General features: G+C 41.3%; 1 protein-coding gene across 1 annotated transcript in view; it reads right to left on the reverse strand.

Annotated features, from left to right (window-relative positions):
* The window catches only part of shank1 (SH3 and multiple ankyrin repeat domains 1), a 76,691-nt gene that overhangs the window by 20,033 nt on the left and 34,505 nt on the right, over positions 1 to 22,153 (reverse strand). The window contains 9 exon segments of the mRNA XM_061699715.1: positions 13,033 to 13,108; positions 17,006 to 17,119; positions 18,098 to 18,261; positions 18,749 to 18,873; positions 18,995 to 19,164; positions 19,407 to 19,473; positions 19,602 to 19,679; positions 19,902 to 20,018; positions 21,277 to 21,444. Of these exon segments, the coding sequence (XP_061555699.1) occupies positions 13,033 to 13,108; positions 17,006 to 17,119; positions 18,098 to 18,261; positions 18,749 to 18,873; positions 18,995 to 19,164; positions 19,407 to 19,473; positions 19,602 to 19,679; positions 19,902 to 20,018; positions 21,277 to 21,444 (1,079 nt within the window).

The raw sequence follows: 22,153 nt of genomic DNA on the forward strand, positions 1-22,153 counted from the left end.
GGACATTCTTATCTATTATTCAACTGATCTATGTGTAAGAGGAAGCTGACCATGCTCCAGCTCGATTCTTACACCCGTGAAAGAGATGTGAACCGTGCTCAAGCATGGTATGGATTGTCTCGCATGAGCGTTTTGTTGCGTTACTTCTCCCTCTACAGGAGAGGTTGACTTTCAGCCATGTTGACTCGCTTCAAGATACAAAAACGATGGCAGTGAACAGTGATAAGCAGGTGAAATATTGGGGTCTTCTACATGTCAGAGCAAGCGTACCGTGCTCAAGACCGCTTCTCCCTCATCGAGCCGGGGGCTGGGGTTGTGGACTGTGCCCAAGTATGGCTGTGGATTGCCCAAAGTATTTCAGTAGTATTTTCTTTGGCTTTTTTCATGACCCTTCACTCTTGAATCCTCGAGCGAGCGATCTTGCATCCATGCTCGAGTACTTTCACCATTGCTTTACTGCAACTTTCCTGACCGTAGCTTATTTCAAGTGCTGGTTCTTTCTGTTGTGGGTTGTCAGTAACACCAAGTATGAGAAACGTCTCTTCCGCCTCATCCAACGAGCACTGATAAACACACAACATCGCGACGACCCACAACCCGCTGTTCGGCCACAGATGTGTGAAAGGATTACTTTGAGCGGTCCTGGTTATTTCTATTGTGCAAGGTGTCACTTATCAGTAATACGGAGGTCTGTGTACCTTACCCAAGCATGACATGGATTGCTTAGCATGAGTTTTGTCTTTGGCGTTGTCTGTGTATGTACACCTCTCCAAAATATCCAACCTATCCCACTTGTCTGTGTAAGAGCAAGCGTACCATCATCAAGCTCACTTCGTGCAAGTGTTCTTTCCCCCGAGATGGTACAAATTGCCGAAAATGAGTGTATTATTTAGCTTTTTGTGTGTGTGTGTGTGTATATAACGTTTCACAGACATATCCGTAAACCCAAAGGTAAACGTGTTACTTTTAACAACAATCACTGCTCCTTTTTGTACTTGCAGGACATTAGACGATACTAAAATGTGACTTTTAAGTTCAACCACACGAAAGTGATCAATTCCATCATTTCGTATGGGGCAAATTCCGTTATCAACTGGCACAAAAGGAAGGTGGAACGAGAACAGATTGCTTTTGACTGCATAATGAGAGACTCACATGCACGGATAAACACACAGCATTACCACGCACAACATGCCATCAATCCAGAGGCATGACACCAACAGTGTGTGTGCGTGCTGCGCACGCATGTTCATTCAGTGAAATGCTGGCACACGTGCCTCACACACACAAAATCAAAACACATCCAGGCGCCGCTACATCTGTCAAGTCTCTCCAATCGATCCCGCCAGTCATGACGTGCATGCATACGACTACCACGGCGACGGCGAGGAGAGGTGGGAGCAGGTGTTAAAAAAAAACAAAGGCTCGACGGGTACCTGTAAATGAACCAGATGCTCCGATTCACCGGACCCAGCATCGGCCAGGAGGAGGAGAGGGAGAGGGAGCGGGAGAGATCCTCCTCGCCGCATGCCCCCGTCGCCATTTCCTCCCCTCCCTCTCCTTCTCGACAGCGGCGAGAGGCGAAAGGCGAGGAGGAGGAGGAGGAGGAGGAAAAGAGGAAGAAGAGGAGGAGGACGGGAGTGGGAGCGGGCCGCACTCCCCCAGCCCCTTCATGCTTAAAAAGACGCGAGTGGGAGCTGCGTCGGATGCGACAGAAGGGGAGGATGAAGGGAGGTGGCGTAAGGAGGAAGGGAGATGCTTTGGAGAGAGGTGAGTGGGTTTCTGCAAGGAAGGGGGCGGGGCCTTCATGCAAACCCACACATGCGTTCGATCACTTCACTGTCATAAAGTCCCATTCATAAAAAAAAAAAAAAAAAAAAAACATGCAAATTTCAGTCCAATTTAAAGACAGCTGTCAATCATCACGGGACAGTTTTGATGATGCAATACCACTCACAAACGGAGAGAGATGATTGGTTAAAGACAGGGAGGTCAGTCTATGGGCTGTATTATCGATACACATCACATCAAATGTCGATAATATGGCTGATTGCTGAAAACACACTTTACTAAAAACAGGAAGAGGGAAAACAAAATCACTCTCTGTCGTGATTAGGGATGAGAATTCACAAGAACTTAGCGATTCTGATCCAATTATAGATACGATTCTTATCTAGTCTCAATAAAACTAAAATATCCAGTGGAAGAATACTCTTCAAAATATCTGATGGTAAAACCAGTTTTCAAGGAATGTGCACTGTAATATAATGTAATGTACAATGTTTACATCCTTGCTCCTCTAGCAGTGCCATAGACGAGTATTTGCGGCTAATGTGCAAGTGTAAGATAGTGTCGTATCGTCGGGAAAATATCGCAAAAACATTGTTTTATTACAACCCCAATTCCAATGAAGTTGGGACGTTGTGTTAAACATAAATAAAAACAGAATACAATGATTTGCAAATCATGTTCAACCTATATTTAATTGAATACACTACAAAGATGGGATATTTCACGTTGTTCAAACTGATCAACTTGATTGTGTTTAGCAAACAATCATTCACTTTGAATTTAATGGCTGCAACAGGTTCCAAAAAAGCTGGGACAGGTGGCAAAAAAGACTGAGAAAGTTGAGGGATGCTCATCAAACCCGTGTTTGGAACATCCCGCAGGTGAACGGGCTCATTGGGAGCAGGTGGGTGCCATGATTGGGTCGAAAAGGAGCTTCCCTGAATCGCTCAGTCATTCACAAGCAAAGATGGGGCGAGGTTCACCTCTTTGTGAACAAGCGCGTGAGAAAATAGGACAATGTTCCTCGACGTACAATTGGAATTTAGGGATTTCATCATCTACGGTCCATAATATCATCAAAAGGTTCCGAGAATCTGGAGAAATCACTGCATGTAAGCGGCAAGCGGTGTTTTTGGAAACGTCGTGTCCTCTGAGCCAGAGGAAAAGAACCATCCGGACTGTTATGGACGCAAAGTTCAAAAGCCAGCATCTGCGATGGTATGGGGCTGTGTTAGTGCCAATGGCATAGGTAACTTACACATCTGTGAAGGCACCATTAATGCTGAAAGGTACATACAGGTTTTGGAGAAACATATGCTGCCATCCAAGCAACGTCTTTTTCATGGACGCCCCCTGCTTATCTCAGCAAGACAATGCCAAACCACATTCTGCACGTGTTACAACAGCGTGGCTTCGTAGTAAAAGAGTGCGGGTACTAGACTGGCCTGCCTGCCTGCAGTCCAGAACTCTCTCCCATTGAAAATGTGTGGCACATTATGAAGCGTAAAATACGACAACAGAGACCCCGGACTGTTGAACAGCTGTAGCTGTACATCAAGCAAGCAAGAATGGGAAAGAATTTCATCTACAAAGCTTCAACAATTAGCGTCCTCAGTTACCAAACGTTTATTGAATGTTTTTAAAAGAAAAGGTGATGTAACACAGTGGTAAACATGAAACTGTCCCAGCTTTTTTGCTTATTTGCGAAAAAAAAATCAAGTTTGAACATGAAATATCTTGTCTTTGTAGTGTATTCAATTAAATATAGGTTGAACATGATTTGCAAATCATTGTATTCGGATTTTATTTGTTTAACATAACGTCCCGACTTCATTGGAATTGGGGTTGTAGTTTAAATATCAATAGTTGCATGTATTGTTTTGTAGTCTTACGATACTGTACATTATGAATACAAATATCGATATCGTCACTGTCACAAAATTTTAAATCTCTGTATCCCCCCCCCCCCCCGTAGATGGTTTTCAACCAATATGTTCATTATCACTCAGTGGCTGCAGCTACTGCTGGTATCGTATTGCTACTATTGCACAACCATTTTGTTGCCCTGTGTGCACAGCAGCTCTAAACAAACATGTACGGGACAGACAGGAAGAAGAGGTATCAACTCACATCATCATCATCCGCACCAATCTCTCAGTCCAAGGAGCCGACTACAGAGTCGTCATCCATGGAGTCGCGCACCCCCTCCATCCTGCACCGCCACACCACCTTCATCCAGCCATTACTACTTCTTCCCTCCCTGCTTCCATTCCTCTCATCTCTCGCAGGAAAAATCGCAGCGCTCGCTGGCGCGCCTCTCACAGCACGAATGTGCATGTGTGTGTACGTGCACGTGTTTGTGTTTGTGTGTGCGTGTGGTTGGCCAGTTTCCAGGCAGGCGTCAAGGACTGCGCTATGACAATTAGACTATTAGACTAAGTAATATCGAACTGCCATCGGGGACAATAAAATATCATTTTTGGGTATTAAAAAAACAAAAACAAATATATATTAGTGTAATTGTATTACTTACAATACTTAATTAGAAGTACTAAGCATCCATCCATCCATCCATTATTATTTTTTATTTTCTTGAATAAATATGACTATTTTCATAATATTATGCCTTTAAAATAAGACCATTCAACCTTTTTCTAGCTGAATACTACTTTATACAAAAAGAGAACAAGTTCAGTTTTTAATTTTAAATTATTCTAGTAATAGTATAACTTTTCCCCTCAAAAAATGAAACCTTTTTCAACATGTTTTAATGCTTTTTTCAAACGATTCCCACTATTTGCTCTCGCTGCTTTTTTCTAAAACGTAAAATAAAATGGAAATTTTATTCCCTTTTCCTTGAAACGATACTTTATTTTTGTAATATTACTCCTTTTTCTAAATAAAAGACTATTCCTGTCCACTACATTCTGTCCACAAAATACTACTTTTTGTCCTTGTAAGAAAAATAAGACTTTTCAGTTCTTTTTAATTCTATATTCTTGGAATAATAGTATGCCCTTTCCCCAAAAAATAAACCTTATTTTCCAATAATTGTTTTTGAAAGACTATTTACAAAATATTACTACCTGTTCCTATACGACTATGTACATGTGGTTTATATACGATATAAATACAATTTTTGCTTAAAAAATGCATTATTTGTGTTTCTTAAATTTGACTTTTTCTTGTATGGTATAACCTTTTCAACCCCTAAAAATGTATTTTTTCAAATTTTTTTAAAAAGACTATTTTCAAAAGAATACTATTCTTTCCTCTTGAAAAATCAAACTTTTTTTCTGGAAAAAAATATGAACCTATTTTTAATCAGACTGAAATGGGGAATCTTTTTTCATATGCCTTTTTTCTGGATTTTTTTTCATAATATTATGCCTTTGTGTCAATAAAAAAATATTATAAAATACTAGTCTTGAAAGATAGCAACATTTTCTCTCTAAAATACATTTTCCTAAAAAAACAAAACTATTTTAATGTTTTAAATTCAATTTCAAGCTTGTAAGATTATCACTCCCCCCCCCCCCCCCCAAAATGAACCTTTTCCCCCTTTTTTTTAAACACTATTTACAGAAGATTATTACTCGTTCTAAAAAAGAAAAAAAAAAGTATTACCTTTCCTTGAAAAATACTCAATATTCAGTCATATACCTTTTTTTATTATAATAAAATGCCACTATTTTACTGTAAAACTTCATTAGGCCTTTTTTTTTTAACCCAAAATTATTATTTTTCCTAAAACAAATATGGCTGTCATTCCTCTCGCATAAATGTCCACATGTGGGGCTGCGTGCGTGCGGTTGGCCGGTTTCCATCCAGGCGTCAAGGACTCTGCGGTATGACAATTAGACTATGAAGTGATATCAAAGCTCCGTCTGCATGCGTCGCTTTGTCGCTCTCAGCATGGAGACGGAAATCTTTGAAGGCTAATTTGGAACAAATCCGGCACTCGGGATAAATCGGGATACGGATCCAATATCGGGGGCTTTGTGCTGCCGGCCAGGGTTGGTAGCACAACAACCCACGAATTAAACAAACCATCGTCTTAATTTCTGTTGTGTGATAAATGGCCTGGTTGTTTAATGGCCTGGTGTCCCAATATAGTGTATAAATAACAATAATAATAATAAAAAAAAAAAAAAAAAGAATGTTTTCGGCGGTAGTTTAGATGGATGTCGGCCAACGATACCCAATGTTGCAGTAACAATACCATACACAGCTGTGCCTTGACTTAGGAGTTTGATTCGTTAACTCAAAACACTCATAATTCAAATCAAGAGAAACGCCATTAATCTGCTCCAAACAAAAACAAAACTTTTAACATGTTTTTTAAATATGAAAATAGAACTCTAGGCTATTGTAACTTTATAAAAACAGTCAATAATAAGAATGAAATAGAACGTAAAAACTTAGTTTGTGCATCTTGATTTAATGCTTTAATTTAAAGGAGAACAAACAACCTCAGAAATTAAGTTGTGTGTAATAATGCGAAATGACAGGGAAACAATATTGAACACGCGAACTGGTATTTATTTAATACTTTGTAAAAAAAAAAAAAAAAAAAAAAAAAAAAAGCCTTTGTTTCCAATGACAGGTTCAAGACGCCTCCTGTATGGAGAAACTAGTCGCATGCATTGCTCTGGTGTGATTTTGGCCCATTCCTCCACACAAGCAGTCTTCATACCTTGAAGGTTCCGTGGGCTTCTTTTATGGACCATTAGTTTCAGTTATTTCCATAGACTTGTGATTGGATTCAAGTCAGATGATTGGCTGGGCCAGTCAAGCAGCTTTATTTTTTTTTCTTTGAAACCAATTGCGAGTTTCCTTGGCAGTATGTTTTGGATCATTATCCTGCTGAGATGTCCACCCTCGTTTCATTTTCATCGTCCTCGTAGATGGCAGCATATTTCTTGTCAACAATGTCTTGGTAGATTCAGTAATGTGAAGTTTACCAGTACCATTTGTTGAAAAGCAGCCCCACACCATCATGTTCCCACCTCCGAACTTCACTGTCGGTATGGTGTTTTGAGGGTGATGTGCAGTGCCATTTCTCCTCCAAACGTGGTGTGCATTATGGCATCCAAAGAGTTCAATTTTGCTCTCATCAGACCAGACTATATTCTCCCAGTATTTAACTGGCTTGTCCAAATGTTGTTCAGCAAACTTTAAACGAGCTTTGACATGCTTTCTTTTTTTTTTTCCAGCAATGGGGTCCTGCGTGACGAGCGTGCATGCAGGCCATGGCGGCAGAGTACATTACATTACTCACTGTTACCCTTGTGACAACAGTACCTGCTAATTCCAGGTCTTTTTAAAGCTCTCCACGGGTGGTCCTTGGCTCGAGGACAACTCTTCTGATTATTCTTTGCACTCCTCTGTCAGAAGTCTCGTGAGGAGCACCTGATTGAGGCAAATTTTGGTGGCATGATTGGCTTTCCACTTAAGTATTACGGCCCCAACCGTGCTCACTGGAACCTTCAGAAGCGTAGCTATGCGCCTGTAACCAATGCCATCGTTATGTTTTGCAACAATTACTTTGTGATGGTCTTGAGCCAGCTCTCTGCTCTTACCACCCATCACGAGATGTGTCTCGACTCACACTTGTGCAATGAGACCTTTTTGTAGGCCATCGATTAGGACTGAACCAGCTGATATTTATTTGCACTGACAAGGGGCTGGATTGCTGTTCGATTATAGATCGATTTTAGGTGTTGTCTTGGCTTTCCATGCCTTTTTGCACCCCCCTTTCGTCATGTGTTGAATACTTTTTCGCTGTGTCATTTCACATTTTTACACACAACATAATTTCTGATGTTATTTGTTCGACTTTGTTTGTATGTACGGGTTGCTCCCAACATCTGGTGGAAATTTCATGTCAATAGCACCCTTGGAAATACATTTAGTGAGAAAAATGATGACGTGTTAAATACATATTTCTGCCGCTGTAGATATAATGCACAGATTTGACGGTGTAACATGTGGGCAGTTGCAATGAAGTTGCAGAAATAGGAGTTGTTTTTTTGCAGATACGGTGATACTTGATCCAATTAGCAAATATTCTTCCGAAAAGAGGCTTCAAGCTGTACATTGCCACTACCAGTTGCAGTTGACTTGAGAACTAAGTCTAAAACAAAAAAGAAGGACACGTTGTGTATTTGGAACAACCACAGCCTCCACGCATATGATAGAAAACCCCACAGCCACAGAAACATTGAAGAAGAACTGAACGCCATGTTAGGTGCAAATGTTGTTAGCGTGCGTTTGTACACAATGCCGCACTGTGAAAGTTTTTCAAACTTTTGGCCACGTATCCGGTTGCTGACGAGAGACACACGGGAGCAGAGAACGTGAGGGGCCAGGGGTTGAGCGAGTGTGGGCAGGGAGGGAGGGAGAGAGAAGGCGTATTTAAAGGCACAGGCACGAAATGAAACCAGTGTGTGTAGACGTGTGAGACTTTTGGCTTGATTACACGTCATAAAACCAGTGAATATTTTTATGGCTATATTTTGCAATATACCTTTTTTTTTTATAAAAACGTTTAAAAAAAAAAAATTAGTTTTTTTTTTTTTTAGGACCAACAGATTTATTGGATGTCCAATTTATTTTAATGGGGAACATTTGTTCTGCGATAAGAGCATGGTCACGGAACAAATTAAACTCGCATCTCAAGGCACCGCTGTTATATGCCCGTGTGTATCGTTATATTGTCTGTCGACATGTGTTGCTGCGCTGTTCGTGTTCAAACATCAGTTGCTTATAGGGGTTATTCCGTAACAACCGCAATATCAATGCCAGTTGGGTTAAGCTGTGTATGGAGTGTTGCATAGTGTCTTAGCATTAAGCTAGCAGTTTGATGTTTAGCTTGACAGTAAAGTTAAACAGAGAATGCCATTGAAGAGCTCGAAGCCTCTCCTGCATCCTCCTCTCGAACACCAAATGCCCTCACGTCTTCCCTCACGACATCCATCAACCTTCTCTTTGGTCTTCCTCGAGCTCTCTTGCCTGGCATTTTCCATCAACATCCTCAAGGCAAATAATGACTATTAGACTAAGTAATATCGAACTGCCATCGGGGACAATAAAATATCATTTTTGGGTATTAAAAAACAAACAAACAAAAATATATTAGTGTAATTGTATTACTTACAATACTTAATTAGAAGTACTAAGCATCCATCCATCCATCCATTATTATTTTTTATTTTCTTGAATAAATATGACTATTTTCATAATATTATGCCTTTAAAATAAGACCATTCAACCTTTTTCTAGCTGAATACTACTTTATACAAAAAGAGAACAAGTTCAGTTTTTAATTTTAAATTATTCTAGTAATAGTATAACTTTTCCCCTCAAAAAATGAAACCTTTTTCAACATGTTTTAATGCTTTTTTCAAACGATTCCCACTATTTGCTCTCGCTGCTTTTTTCTAAAACGTAAAATAAAATGGAAATTTTATTCCCTTTTCCTTGAAACGATACTTTATTTTTGTAATATTACTCCTTTTTCTAAATAAAAGACTATTCCTGTCCACTACATTCTGTCCACAAAATACTACTTTTTGTCCTTGTAAGAAAAATAAGACTTTTCAGTTCTTTTTAATTCTATATTCTTGGAATAATAGTATGCCCTTTCCCCAAAAAATAAACCTTATTTTCCAATAATTGTTTTTGAAAGACTATTTACAAAATATTACTACCTGTTCCTATACGACTATGTACATGTGGTTTATATACGATATAAATACAATTTTTGCTTAAAAAAATGCATTATTTTTGTTTCTTAAATTTGACTTTTTCTTGTATGGTATAACCTTTTCAACCCCTAAAAATGTATTTTTTCAAATTTTTTAAAAAGACTATTTTCAAAAGAATACTATTCTTTCCTCTTGAAAAATCAAACTTTTTTTCTGGAAAAAAATATGAACCTATTTTTAATCAGACTGAAATGGAGAATCTTTTTTAATATGCCTTTTTTCTGGATTTTTTTTCATAATATTATGCCTTTGTGTCAATACAAAAATATTATAAACATTTTCTCTCTCTAAAATACATTTTTCCTAAAAAAACAAAACTATTTTAATGTTTTAAATTGAATTTCAAGCTTGTAAGATTATCACTTTCACAGGAGGTCGCCGACTGTAATATAATAATGATAATACATCAATTGTCATTGTAATAACAACAAAATGACTCCATAAACAATTTATTTTTCTACTTATTTCAAGTAAATGTTAGCTTGAAACAAGTGAGACTTGTCCAAAAACAAGTTACTTTTTAGGGGATGAGTCTTATTCTCAGTGCAATCAGTTTAGTTCGGATAGAGAGAAGACAAATATCCTCGGTAAGATTTCGCCTTTTTGCAGTACAGCTTTCCGTCCAGATCATCTTGAAGCTCGACCAAGCACAGCCGTAATGGCCGACGGCTGTTTGGTATGAGTGGATGTTAACGGATTGAAGAAGGGTTCTCATTTCCTCGTCGGGGCCTGCAAATTCCCAGTTTTATCGAATGCAGCATTTAGTTCACCTTTTGAAAAACAACACGAGTTACTGTGGTGATTTTTCTCCAGATAAGCAGCCAGTCAGCGCTGGTAGGCGAGCATATGCGCCGATTATCTTTGCCGTATTTGGAGATGAGAAGCAAAACACGTGCAGTCTGTTCATCTCCTCCGCATGAGATCATTGGAGGGGCAACGGCAGGTCAGATGAGGACACTTGGAGAAGCCCATCGGCGCTCAGACCACTTTACGACATTTGGTTGGGGGCGGGAGCTTCGGTAGAACTCCTCGGGGAACTGTCGACAAGAATGCGCCACAAATTGCCTAATTTACAGCACACAGGGCAACCGTGAAACATGAACGTATCTATGCTGTCAAGGTACAGTACTGATTCAGCAACATCAGATAATAACGATGGAAGTTTGACGTTTTAGTGTCAAATTTGTTTTGTGCCGCCGACTACAGACATGTGAATGAATATAAAGTATATGGAGATGGTCTCAGTCAGCTCCAGTAAGTACTTGGGCCAAAGTGCTGCTAGTTGTGAAGCGTCGAGTCACCGCCGCCGTGCGGTGCTCGTATCTCAAGGCTCCGCTTGCAAGTCAAAGAAAGAAAAGAAATCTCGAAAACCTCCGAAGTCGGGTCACTTGTATCTCAGGCACCACTGTATTCTACTCAGTGTACTCCAGAAAAATATGCTATATATTATAATAATAATATTAAATTATATTATAATAATATTTGGTTTTTAAATAGGATTTTTTTTCTCATAATATTATACTTTTTGGGGGAGAGGTCTGGCGGATATGCCCTTATAAAACATTTAAACACTTTATTTTATTAAGATTAATACATTTTTACTCCCCCCCAAAAAATCGGAAAGAATACTTTAACCATTCTCAGAGAATAACTACAACTACTAAAATATGAGTTTATTTTTGCAATGTTAAGCATTTTTCTCGAATACGACTGTTTTATAAGATCACTACTTTTTGTCTGGAAAAATTCTGATTTATTCTTGAAAAAAAATCCAAGTTTATTTTGTAATGTTACTTCTTTCTTCTTGACAAAATGAGTTTATTCTCTTAATATTGTAGTTTTTCTGAATAAATCCCGACAAAATTTTTGTTGGAAAAATATGACTTTATTCTCATAATATTACGACTTTTCCTCAATAATAATAAAAAAATATATATAGTATTCGTATTCGTCGAGTAATATTACACCCTTTTTTTCTGAAAAAATACTTACTTCCTGTATTAGTACTATTTTTTTTTTTACACTTAAAAACAAAATACATAATTATTGATGCAATACATTTTGATATTTTATTTCCAATGTGCTCCCTAATACACAATACTCCCTTGAATTTTTTTGTCTTGCTTTTGTCGTGGATAACCTTGCTTTCTGGTGCAAGGCAGGGCTAGCAATGCTAACTTATGACAGACTTGAAATGTAAATTATTGTGGAGAACAGTTCAGAGTCAAGATGTCCATGTTCAAAGTGGACTTCCTGGAACATTTGCATAGGGAAATTAAAAAAAAAAAAAAAAAAAAAAAAAAAAAAAAAAGTGTCCCCTTTGTTGCCCTTCACCGTGTGGCCTCCAGATGGAGACACCACAGGGGGGAGCGGACAATTAAAAAGTGCATGGGGGGGGGGGGGGGGGTTCTCGGCTAAATTAAAAAACAACAGAGGGACGTTGCGACAGTCACGGATGACAGGCGCGTCTGCGGGGGATTTGACCCGTGTACCGTGGCAGGCTAAAAGCCGCCGCTTGAATTATCCACTGTGACGAAAAGCATTTTGAAATCAATAAAATATGACGCCACCAGAGACAAACACACTTAGCCGGAGAAGAAGAACAGTCAGAGATTCAAATAAGAGGTGGAGATCGCGTAAATAATACATGCCAAGGATAAAAAAATAAAGAAAGAAATATAAATATATATATTTAAATTGCCAACTGCGATGAGGTAGGATGCTAATATGCTAGCAGTTGCTATGCTGACATCGAGCAAAATAGCAACCCAGGTGCCAACTGTGATAAGGCAGATCCATAAGCGAGGGGCCCCCCAAATGCTCAGGGCCCTGGGAGAATTGTCCCCCTTTTTTCTCCCACTTCGACGCCCATGCTGGTGAGTAAATTGTTTGTACGTGCTAGCTTTTGCATTCATTTAAATGAGCCTTTTCTCCAAAATGTAACGCGTATAATCGAAATAGTAAGTACATTTGCATAAGGTACGCATATTTTACCACTCATATGTTAATAATAGGATTCAAAAACTTTTACATCTTGCCCTCTAGTCACATACTCGTTTAAATGATTTTGTTTTTTGTTTTATGCTAACATGCTAGCAGTAGCTTAGCATCAGTTAGCGCCGAATTGATCATTTGAGGGAACAACTGAGCAGCAATCGATGTGTTCTCCTTAGAAATGAGTGTGCAGACGTACGAGTCGAGCTGAAGTGAAATGAACAGCTGGTATGGCGCTCGTCCCCATCGCCATGCTGCCCCCCCCCCCCCCCCCACAACCCTCAAACAGCTGGTACCTCCTCCAGGGAAGGGTCATCACGGTGTCCCGCACCCCAACAGTCGCAGTCACGACAACAACTTAAGCGGCGTGACTCGGCATGTGCTGCGTGTCCAAACACGTGAACGCACGCTCGCAACGACGACCGTGACGAAGCACTCCAGTGTAACTGTAGGTGGCGCCAGGCAGTCTTTTTCTTACCTGGGAGCGTCGAAGCTGTCGTAGGAGCCGACCGTGTAGTGACGGAACAAACGCTTGGCACGCTCCCCACGGCTCTCTGGAATTATAATCAGAATTAATTGACATTAATGCCAATAATACGTACAGTATATAACACAATACTATCTCATACAATAGTGCCATAAAATAAAGAGGGGGAAACAGTGAATTAGATCACGAAGAAAACAGAAATAAGCCAGAATTAAAATAACTGAAATAAAATACAATCAAATGAGTAATACAATAGAAATTACTGAAGACAAAAATGGAAAAAAGACATAATAGTAAATAAAGAGGTGCCAAATAAATTACTGTCATATAAATATGTATGTAATAAAATTAAACTAAATTCAAACCAAATTGATTGAATTCATTTTATTGAAAAAAAAATCAAATACAATAAAATTGAATAAAAACAAATAAAACAGCACGTGAAATATAACAAATGAAATACAATTACAATGAAATAAGAGAGAATCAAATAAATGTCTTACATTTGCATTACGTTTATGAATAGGTATTTCATAAAATATGTAATATAATTAAAATAAAATAAAAATACAGTAAGATACAATTCAATAGATTCATTTTATGTAATATAAAAAACATCCAACAATACAATACAAAAATGGAAAATAATTTTTAAAAAATGCAATAAAAGTAAAAAACAAATGGTAAATACAATTACAGAAAATGATCAAATGATAAAATAGAATAAAAATCAAAATATAATTTATAAGTAATAATCCAAATAAAATCTAAATCAAAATGACTTGACTGGGCTACTTGACTTGGAAATTGAAATTGCAGATAAATATCCATCCATCCATCCATCCATCCATCCGTTTTCTACCGCTCATCCGAGGTCGGGTCGTGGGGGCCACAGCCGGTGGCGTTCCCAGACCAACCGAGAGACGTAGTCTCTCCAGCGTGTCCTGGGTCGTGCCCGGGGTCTCCTCCCGGTGGGACGTGCCCGGCACACCTCACCGGGGAGGCGTCCGGGAAGCATCTGATTCAGATGCCCCAGCCACCTCATCTGGCTCCTCTCGATGTGGGGGGGGGCAGCGACTCTACTCTGAGATCCTCCCGGATAACCGAGGTTCTCACTCTCTCTCAGGGAGAGCCCGGATAACCTGCGGAGGAAACTCATTTCGGCCGCTTGTATCCGGGATCTCGTTCTTTGGGTCACGACCCACAGCTCGTGACCATAGGTGAGGGTAGGAACGTAGATCGACCGGTAAATCGAGAGCTTCGCCTTTCGGCTTAGCTCCTTCTTTACCACAACGGATTCGTACAAAGTCCGCATCGCTGCAGACGCTGCACCGTTCCGCCTGTCGATGTCCCGTTCCATTCTTCCCTCACTCGTGAACAAGACCTCAAGATACTTGAACTCCTCCACTTGGGGCAGCATCTCGTCCCCGCCCTGGCAAGGGCACGCCACCCTTTTCCGACTGAGGACCATGGTCTCAGATTTGAAGGTGCTGATTCTCATCTCTGCCGGTTCACACTCGGCTGCGAACCGCTCCAGTGAGAGTTGGAGGTCACGGTTTGATGAAGCGAACAGAACGACATCATCTGCAAAAAGCAGAGATGCATTACTGAGGTCACCAAACCGGACCCCCTCTTCAATTCTGTCCATAAGTTATGAACAGAATCGGTGACAAAGGGCAGCCTTAGCAGAGTCCACCCCTCACCGAAAACGAGTCCGACTTACTGCCGGCAATGCGGACCAAACTCTGACACCGGTCGTACAGGGACCGAACAGTATCAGGGGGTTCGGTACCCCATACTCCCGAAGCACCCCCCACAGGACTCCCCGAGGGACACGGTTGAACACCTTCTCCAAGTGCACAAAACACATGTAGACTGATTGGGCGAACTCCCACGCACCCTCGAGGACCTTGCCGAGGGTGTAGAGTTGGTCCACTGTTCCACGGCCAGGACGGAAACCACACTGCTCCTCCTGAATCTGAGATTCGACTTCCAGACGGAGCCTCCTCTCTAGCACCCCTGAATAGACCTTACCAGGGAGGCTGAGGAGTGTGATCCCCCTGTAGTTGGAACACACCCTCCGGTCCCCCTTCTTAAAAAGGGGAACCACTACCTCAGTCTGCCAATCCAGAGGCACTGTCCCCGATGTCCATGCGATGTTGCAGAGGCGTGCCAACCAGGACAGCACCATAACATACAGAGCCTTTAGGAACTCCTGGGTGAATCTCATCCACCCCCGGGGTCATGCCACCGAGGAGCTTTTTAACCACCTTGGTGACCTCGAGCCCAGAGATAGGAGAGCCCGCCTCAGAGAACCCAGACTCTGCTTCCTCATGGGAAGGTGTGTCGGTGGAGTTGAGGAGGTCTTTGAAGTACTCTCCCCACCGACCTACGACGTCCCGCGTCGACGTCAGCAGCGCCCCATCCCCACTATACACATTGTTGGTGGTGCACTGCTTTCCCCTCCTGAGTCGCCGGATGGTGGACCAGAATGTTCTCGAAGCCGTCCGGAAGTCTTTCTCCATGGCCTCACCAAACTCCTCCCATGCTGTTTTGCTTCAGCGACCACCAAAGCTGCATTCCGCTTGGCCAGCCGGTACCCATCAGCCGCCTCAGGAGTCCCACAGGCCCGTTGGTGTCCACCAACGGGTTCAGGGATTGCCGCCACGACAGGCACTGACCACCTTACGGCCACAGGTCCGGTCGGCCGCCTCAGCAATGCAGGCGCGGAACATGGTCCACTCGGACTCGATGTCCCCCGCCTCTCCCGGAACATGAGCAAAGTTCTGTCAGAGGTGGGAGATGAAACTCTTTCTGACGGGATTCTGCCAGACGTTCTCAGTAGACCCTCACAATATGTTTGGTTGGACCGGCATCTTCTCCCACCATCGGAGCCAACTCACCACCAGGTGGTGATCGGTTGACAGCTCCGCTCCTCTCTTCACCCGAGTGTCCAAGACAAGCCGCTGCAAGTCCGATGACACAACCACGAAGTCGATCATCGAACGAGCGACCTAGGGTGTCCTGGTGCCAAGTGCACGTGGAGACCCTTATGTTTGAACATGGTGTTCGTTATGGACAATCCGCGATGAGCACTGAAGTCCAAAAACAGAACACCGCTCGGGTTCTGATGGGTCAACTTAGCTCCCAGGATCATTGGGACACAAACCCCTCCACCACGATAAGGTGACAGCTCAAAGAGGGGACAGACAAATAATGAAATAGAATAGAAAATGTTTAATTTGATTGAATAGTAACATTTTAAAATAAAATCCAACTAATTGGACTTGTATATGTTAATAACGAAACAGATTTTTGATTTTTTATTTCATTGAAATAATACAAATAAAAATACAAATAAAAACAGCCCGAGGGGGCTTCTTGACTTTGAAATTGAAATGATAGAAAAATAATCCAATTAAACATTTTTTCAATTTGATTTTATTCATGAATTCGTCTCTTATTCATTCATTCATTCATCGTACCGCTTCTCCGCACTAGGGTCGCGAGCGTGCTGGAACCTATCCCAGCTATCTTCGGGCGAGAGGCGGGGTACACCCTGAACTGGTCGCCAGCCAATCGCAGGGCACATATGAACAAACAATCATTCCCACTCACAGTTACACCTACGGGCAATTTAGAGTCTTCAATTAACCTTGCATGCATGTTTTGGGGACGTGGGAGGAAACCGTAGTTCTCTGAGAAAGCCCACGCAGGAAGGGGGGAACATGCAAACCCCACACAGGCGAGGCAGGGATTTGAACCCGGGTCCTCAGAACTGTGGGGCGGATGGGCTAACCAGCCGTCCACCGTGCCATACGAATTAGATTTGATTTCATTGAAAAACTAAAAACAAAACTGATCTGATCGGGCTTCATAGTAAATCATAGTCAAATAAATGATTGAATGTTGAATTCCATTCAATAGAAACAATAAAAAAAATAAAAATAAAGATAAAACTGACCTGATCGGGTTTCTTGACTTCGAAGCATCACTTCCTCCACGCAGTCAGAGGGGAACCATCCGGTGCGACCGCGGACCGTTCCCTCCCAGTAGCCGCCTTCACCCACGCTCAACACTACGGACGAGACAAAAAAAAAAAAAAAAAGCATCGTGTCAGTAACACCCGGAGAAAAAAAAACATAACACATCCACACAGAACAGACATACAGCACATGCCTTTAACATTTTGCGTTACCTTACTGCATCACTTTTGATAAATCTCTGCCATAAAAGATCGACTTCCATCAATAAAATGGAGTCACATTCAAACGATACGAAATTGGATGAAATACAGAGAATAAACTGACAATAAAATAGAGAGAAAGAGAGTCCAGTCTCTAAAATGAAGATCAAATAAAGAAAAATAAAACATTTAATAAGATGGGCAATAAAATGACAATAGAATAAAACGAAAATACTATCACGATGAAAAATATATTGAATTGAAAAATATCGAACAATACAATGAAATCACAATAAACCAAATGAAACAGAATACACTGAAATACTGTACTGTAATACTTCGACAAAATATAGAGAATCAAGTATCATTTAATTTAATTGAAAATTGAGATAAGATTAGAATAAAAATTAAAAATATGAAAATACAAAATGAAATTATATGGAACGAATGATATACAATAATAACAATACAATTAAAAAAAGATAAAACTGATTTATTTCTGTGAAAAAAAAATCTAATAGAATGTAATAAAATTGAATTTTAAAATGAGGTAAAATAAAATTTGAATAAAAAAGGACTGCAAAATTCAATTTAATGGAAAATAGCGTTGATTATAAAAAAAATGTAATTACAATGTAATTACAATTACAATTGTGTTAATGTAATTCAGTTTGTTAAATGCCACCTTGAAAATTCAAATTTAAATCCCGGCGCTCGCTGAAATGAAATGTTCAACAGCATCTGCGCGGTGAGAAATAATTTGAGCGTTCGCTTCATATTTCCACGGCAACACGGAGCCACTGGTTGAATTGATGTTGACGGGCGGAACCACAGTATGGGTGTCGCGAAGAGACCGCCGAGCGTGCTCACCTTTGACCCGGTCGCCTTTGCTGAAGCTGATTTCCCGCTCGCCCTGGGCCGAGTGCGCTCGCGTGGCCACGAAGACGCGGCCCGGCACGGCGCTGTAAAGGCGGCGGCGCTGGCCTGCCGTCTGGGTGCTCGCGGAACCCGTGGCGGCAGGAGTGGCAGTGGGCCTGGAGGGAACATTTCCAATGTACACGACGTAAAATGAGTGAGTGGGTTCAATCCAAAGACATTGAGAAAAGGCATAGCTTTCCATTTTTCATTCATTTTTAAGGTATTGTATATATTCTGCATTTATCCTCATCCCTCAAGAGGAAAATAACATTTACACTCTGGTGTATAAACAGTGGTGCCTTGAGATACAACTTTTATTCATTCTGTGAACACACACTTAACTCAAAACACTTGTATCTATATTTATCTGTTGTACTTTATAAAAACATCCATCCATCCATTTTCCATGCCGCTTATGTCCACTAGGGTCGCGGGCGTGCTGGAGTCTATCCCAGCTGACTCTGGGCGAGAGGCAGGGTACACCCAGAACCGGTCGCCAGCCAATCACAGCGCACATACATTCAAACGCTCAAATTTTGAACAAACGTTATTTGACTTCGGAGTTTTCACTTTACATGAAGTCAAAAGTCGTTCTCCTCTCACCCTTGTTTGCGACTCTGCTGCCGGCTGCGGTCCTCCTTTTCCCCCATCCTGCCTCGGGACGGGGATCGCGTCCTGGCTCCTCGGGGACTGCTGGAGCTGCGGATGGTTCCCGTGTGTTTGAATCCCTACAAAGGAAGATGTCATTTATTCATTTTAAAGATCCGAAATTTGAGGCCTATTTGGGGCTTAGGAGGGACAGGAAGGTGTAAAAGTACCAAAGTCCAGAAAACTGTTTCCGGTGGGTACCTGCACAGACACGATGTTGGTGCTCAGTGAGTTGGGCATCGCCATCCAGTCGGGTAAATTCATGCTGCTGTCACTGTTGGCGCGCAGGAACGGGTGAGGGTGAGGCAACGTCAGGGTCTGCGTGCTCTCGCGCCTCTGGGGGGCGTACTTTGGAGACTCCACGAAGGGAACTGGTGGGTGGTGGGTGGGGGGTGGGTAGGGGTTCGAAGATTAGTGGATTAGGGGATTGGAAGGTGAGGGAGTCAGGGTGTTAGGGTTAAAACAGTGGGTATGGGATTAGGGGGTAAAGGAGTTGGGAAGTAGGTTTAGAGGGTGAATGTTTTTATCTAGCAAAACCTCATCTTTCTTTCCACTTGATCTTCATGATCTTTTCAGATGAAAAAAATGTAAAGTAAGACACACAAAGACTGACCTACATCGGCGTCCCGGTGGTTTTTGATGATCTCCCCCAGCTCGAAATGACCGGACATGACGGCCACCTGATCGAATGACAGCACAGCACAAGTCGTAAACTCGTTAATTTGCTTTTAGGTTGTTGTTTTTTTGTTTGTTTGTTTGTTTTTTAACCAAGAACAAATGCTAAAGTAGTCGAGCTTTCCCACATTACCTGAAAGGGTGTTTGGCCGCTGTTGTTCTTTGTCTCTTTGTTGGCTCCTCGGTAGAGCAGAATCCGTGCACAGCTTTCCTACAAGAATCATTTAAAAAAAAACAAAAAAACAATGTGCAGTCATTCCCAATATAAAGTCACAGACCACACCATTAGGTACACCTGCACAACCTAATGAGAGTGGGATTGGGGTGTTAAGCATATAATTCTCAACCTGGATCTCATTTGATGTACCTCATGTTGTGGTCAAGACACTGATCGAACTTGGGAAAGTAAATGTATTATTCATGTAACGTGCACCTTGTTGTATAAAGCACAAATGTGCAAGGCAGTGTTTCCAGATGCATTCTGGGAGGTGGAGTCGGCCCCGTAGAAGAGAAGGTGCTCCAGGTGCTGAGAGTTGCCGTTCTGACACGCCTGAGGGTCAACGACACACACGCAACACACCTCAGACACGTGTGTACAAACAACCTCACACCTATGTTCATGTGCAAGCACGCACTCAGCCACACACGTGCACGCCTTTAGAAACATTCACACTGTAACGGACACGCCAATAAAGACGACACCCGGCAACCCCCAGTCTCGCGCTGTTCCACATACCTGCCTCGGCCGCCGGCTGCGTCAGTCTGCATACACAAGACATCTAAGGAAAACCTTTGTCTGTTCATCAAAAAAGAAGCACGAGGAGGCTTAACTTTGCGCACGGACGCTAAATGAATTACCAGCCAGTCCCAAGTAGCTCGTTAAAGCTGAGACACAGACATCTGATTTCTCACCCGGACGCTAAATTAATTAACTTCCATCCCCAGCCAGCCTGAAGAGTCTCACCAACAAAGACTTCTTTTTACCGCTGTTTTCAGTGACATTTGTTCCTCCTGTCTGGGACAATGGATGGAGCACTCGCGACACCCACAGGTAGTGGAAAGCTAATGCAACCCCGTATTAACTAATCACAATCGTCACTGGATTTGAATATAATATTTTAAGAACTTTGCATGAACGCCACCAGCAGTACCGTTGCAATAGCGCCACTAGTGATTGTATTTCTGCATTGTATTTCTATTTCTGTTCTATTGATTGTATTTCTATTTCTGCACATTTGAATGCCTGATGTCAAATCTGTTTTGTCAAGTGAACCGGACGATATGTTTTTACCACACACAACACAAATGCCACATTTCAAATATTACAGTTTTCTCAACAGCCGCATACAATTGAAACATTCATTACAGGGATTCAAGAGGATGTAAGGCTGGGAAATGGTCTCATTATCTTAGCATAGATAAGGGGTTAGCATAGATAAGGATAAGGGGTGGCTCCGGCGACGATAGACTTTAGGGTTTATACAACCAGTTTATTGGGGCATAAAGAGCCGGTGTGCATCCATCGCCGATCGCCCCCCCCCCCCCGGCGACAAATCGGGTTAGGGGTTAACACACACACTTTCACATAAGGCCCTATACAGTATTTCAAAGCACCATTTATACAATGACAATGACTTCATTCAATCATTCGGTCTTCATTCATTGATGATGATGAGGATGAAGCTACCTGAATTTCTCCCACCAGGTGTTCACTTCAGTAGAGGGATGGGTGATGATGCTACAAGGTGACATGGCGGACACACGTGCTCACGGGAGACCAAGACAAAGGCACACGCAGACGAGCGGACCTGGTGCGTTTCGTCCCAGCCGTTCTCGTCCCTGATGCCCAACTTGGCGTGGTGGTACAGCAGCGTTTCACAGCACGACGTGTCGCCCCCTGTCAGCACAGTGTGGTACAGCGGCGTTAGGCCCCGACGGTCCTTGTAGTCCGGGGAGGCGCCCAGAGACAGCAGGACCTGCGACCACAAGCGCGCCAACATTCACCATTAAAACACAATCGCTGGAGTACATTACAGAGACAAGGATTTATGGATTTATTGATTCTAAAAAAAAAATAATCCATCTGTTAGATGTGCAAAGTGAGGCAGTATTACATATCATTATAATAGCATTTAATTACATTAGAAATATTGAATTTAAACTTAAATATACCCCTCATCCCTCCCAAATTAGAACTGTATTTCTCGAAAACAAAAGTTATTTTTTTAATCTCTTAAATGGAATGCGGCTTTTATGTTTGGATTAGTCTTTCTGTACATGAAAAGTGAATATAAATAAAATGTATGATTATTATGAATATGATAAATACTTATTTTATTTCATTTTTAATGTGTTCTTTTAAATTTTTAATGAGTTTCTGTGTACAAAAAGCACAAAAGAAAATACTATTAAGATTATGACCAGTTTTTAGTTTATCAGTAATTTTATTAGATTTTTATGTTAATTTGATTTTGTGTACATGACAAGACCTATTTATATGATTATTAATTTGAATTTAATTACTTATTTTCAATTTACATTCATGTTCAGAGACAGGAAAAGTGCTATATGAATAATTTTTTTTATTATTATTAATACAATGATGCTTTGCTAATGTTTTTCAATTCAAATTAATTTAAATTTGTAGCATTTTTTATTTTATATCATTCATTTTAATTCGACTGT

Source organism: Phycodurus eques, chromosome 16 (genome assembly GCF_024500275.1).
Source record: "Phycodurus eques isolate BA_2022a chromosome 16, UOR_Pequ_1.1, whole genome shotgun sequence".
Lineage (NCBI taxonomy): Eukaryota > Metazoa > Chordata > Actinopteri > Syngnathiformes > Syngnathidae > Phycodurus > Phycodurus eques.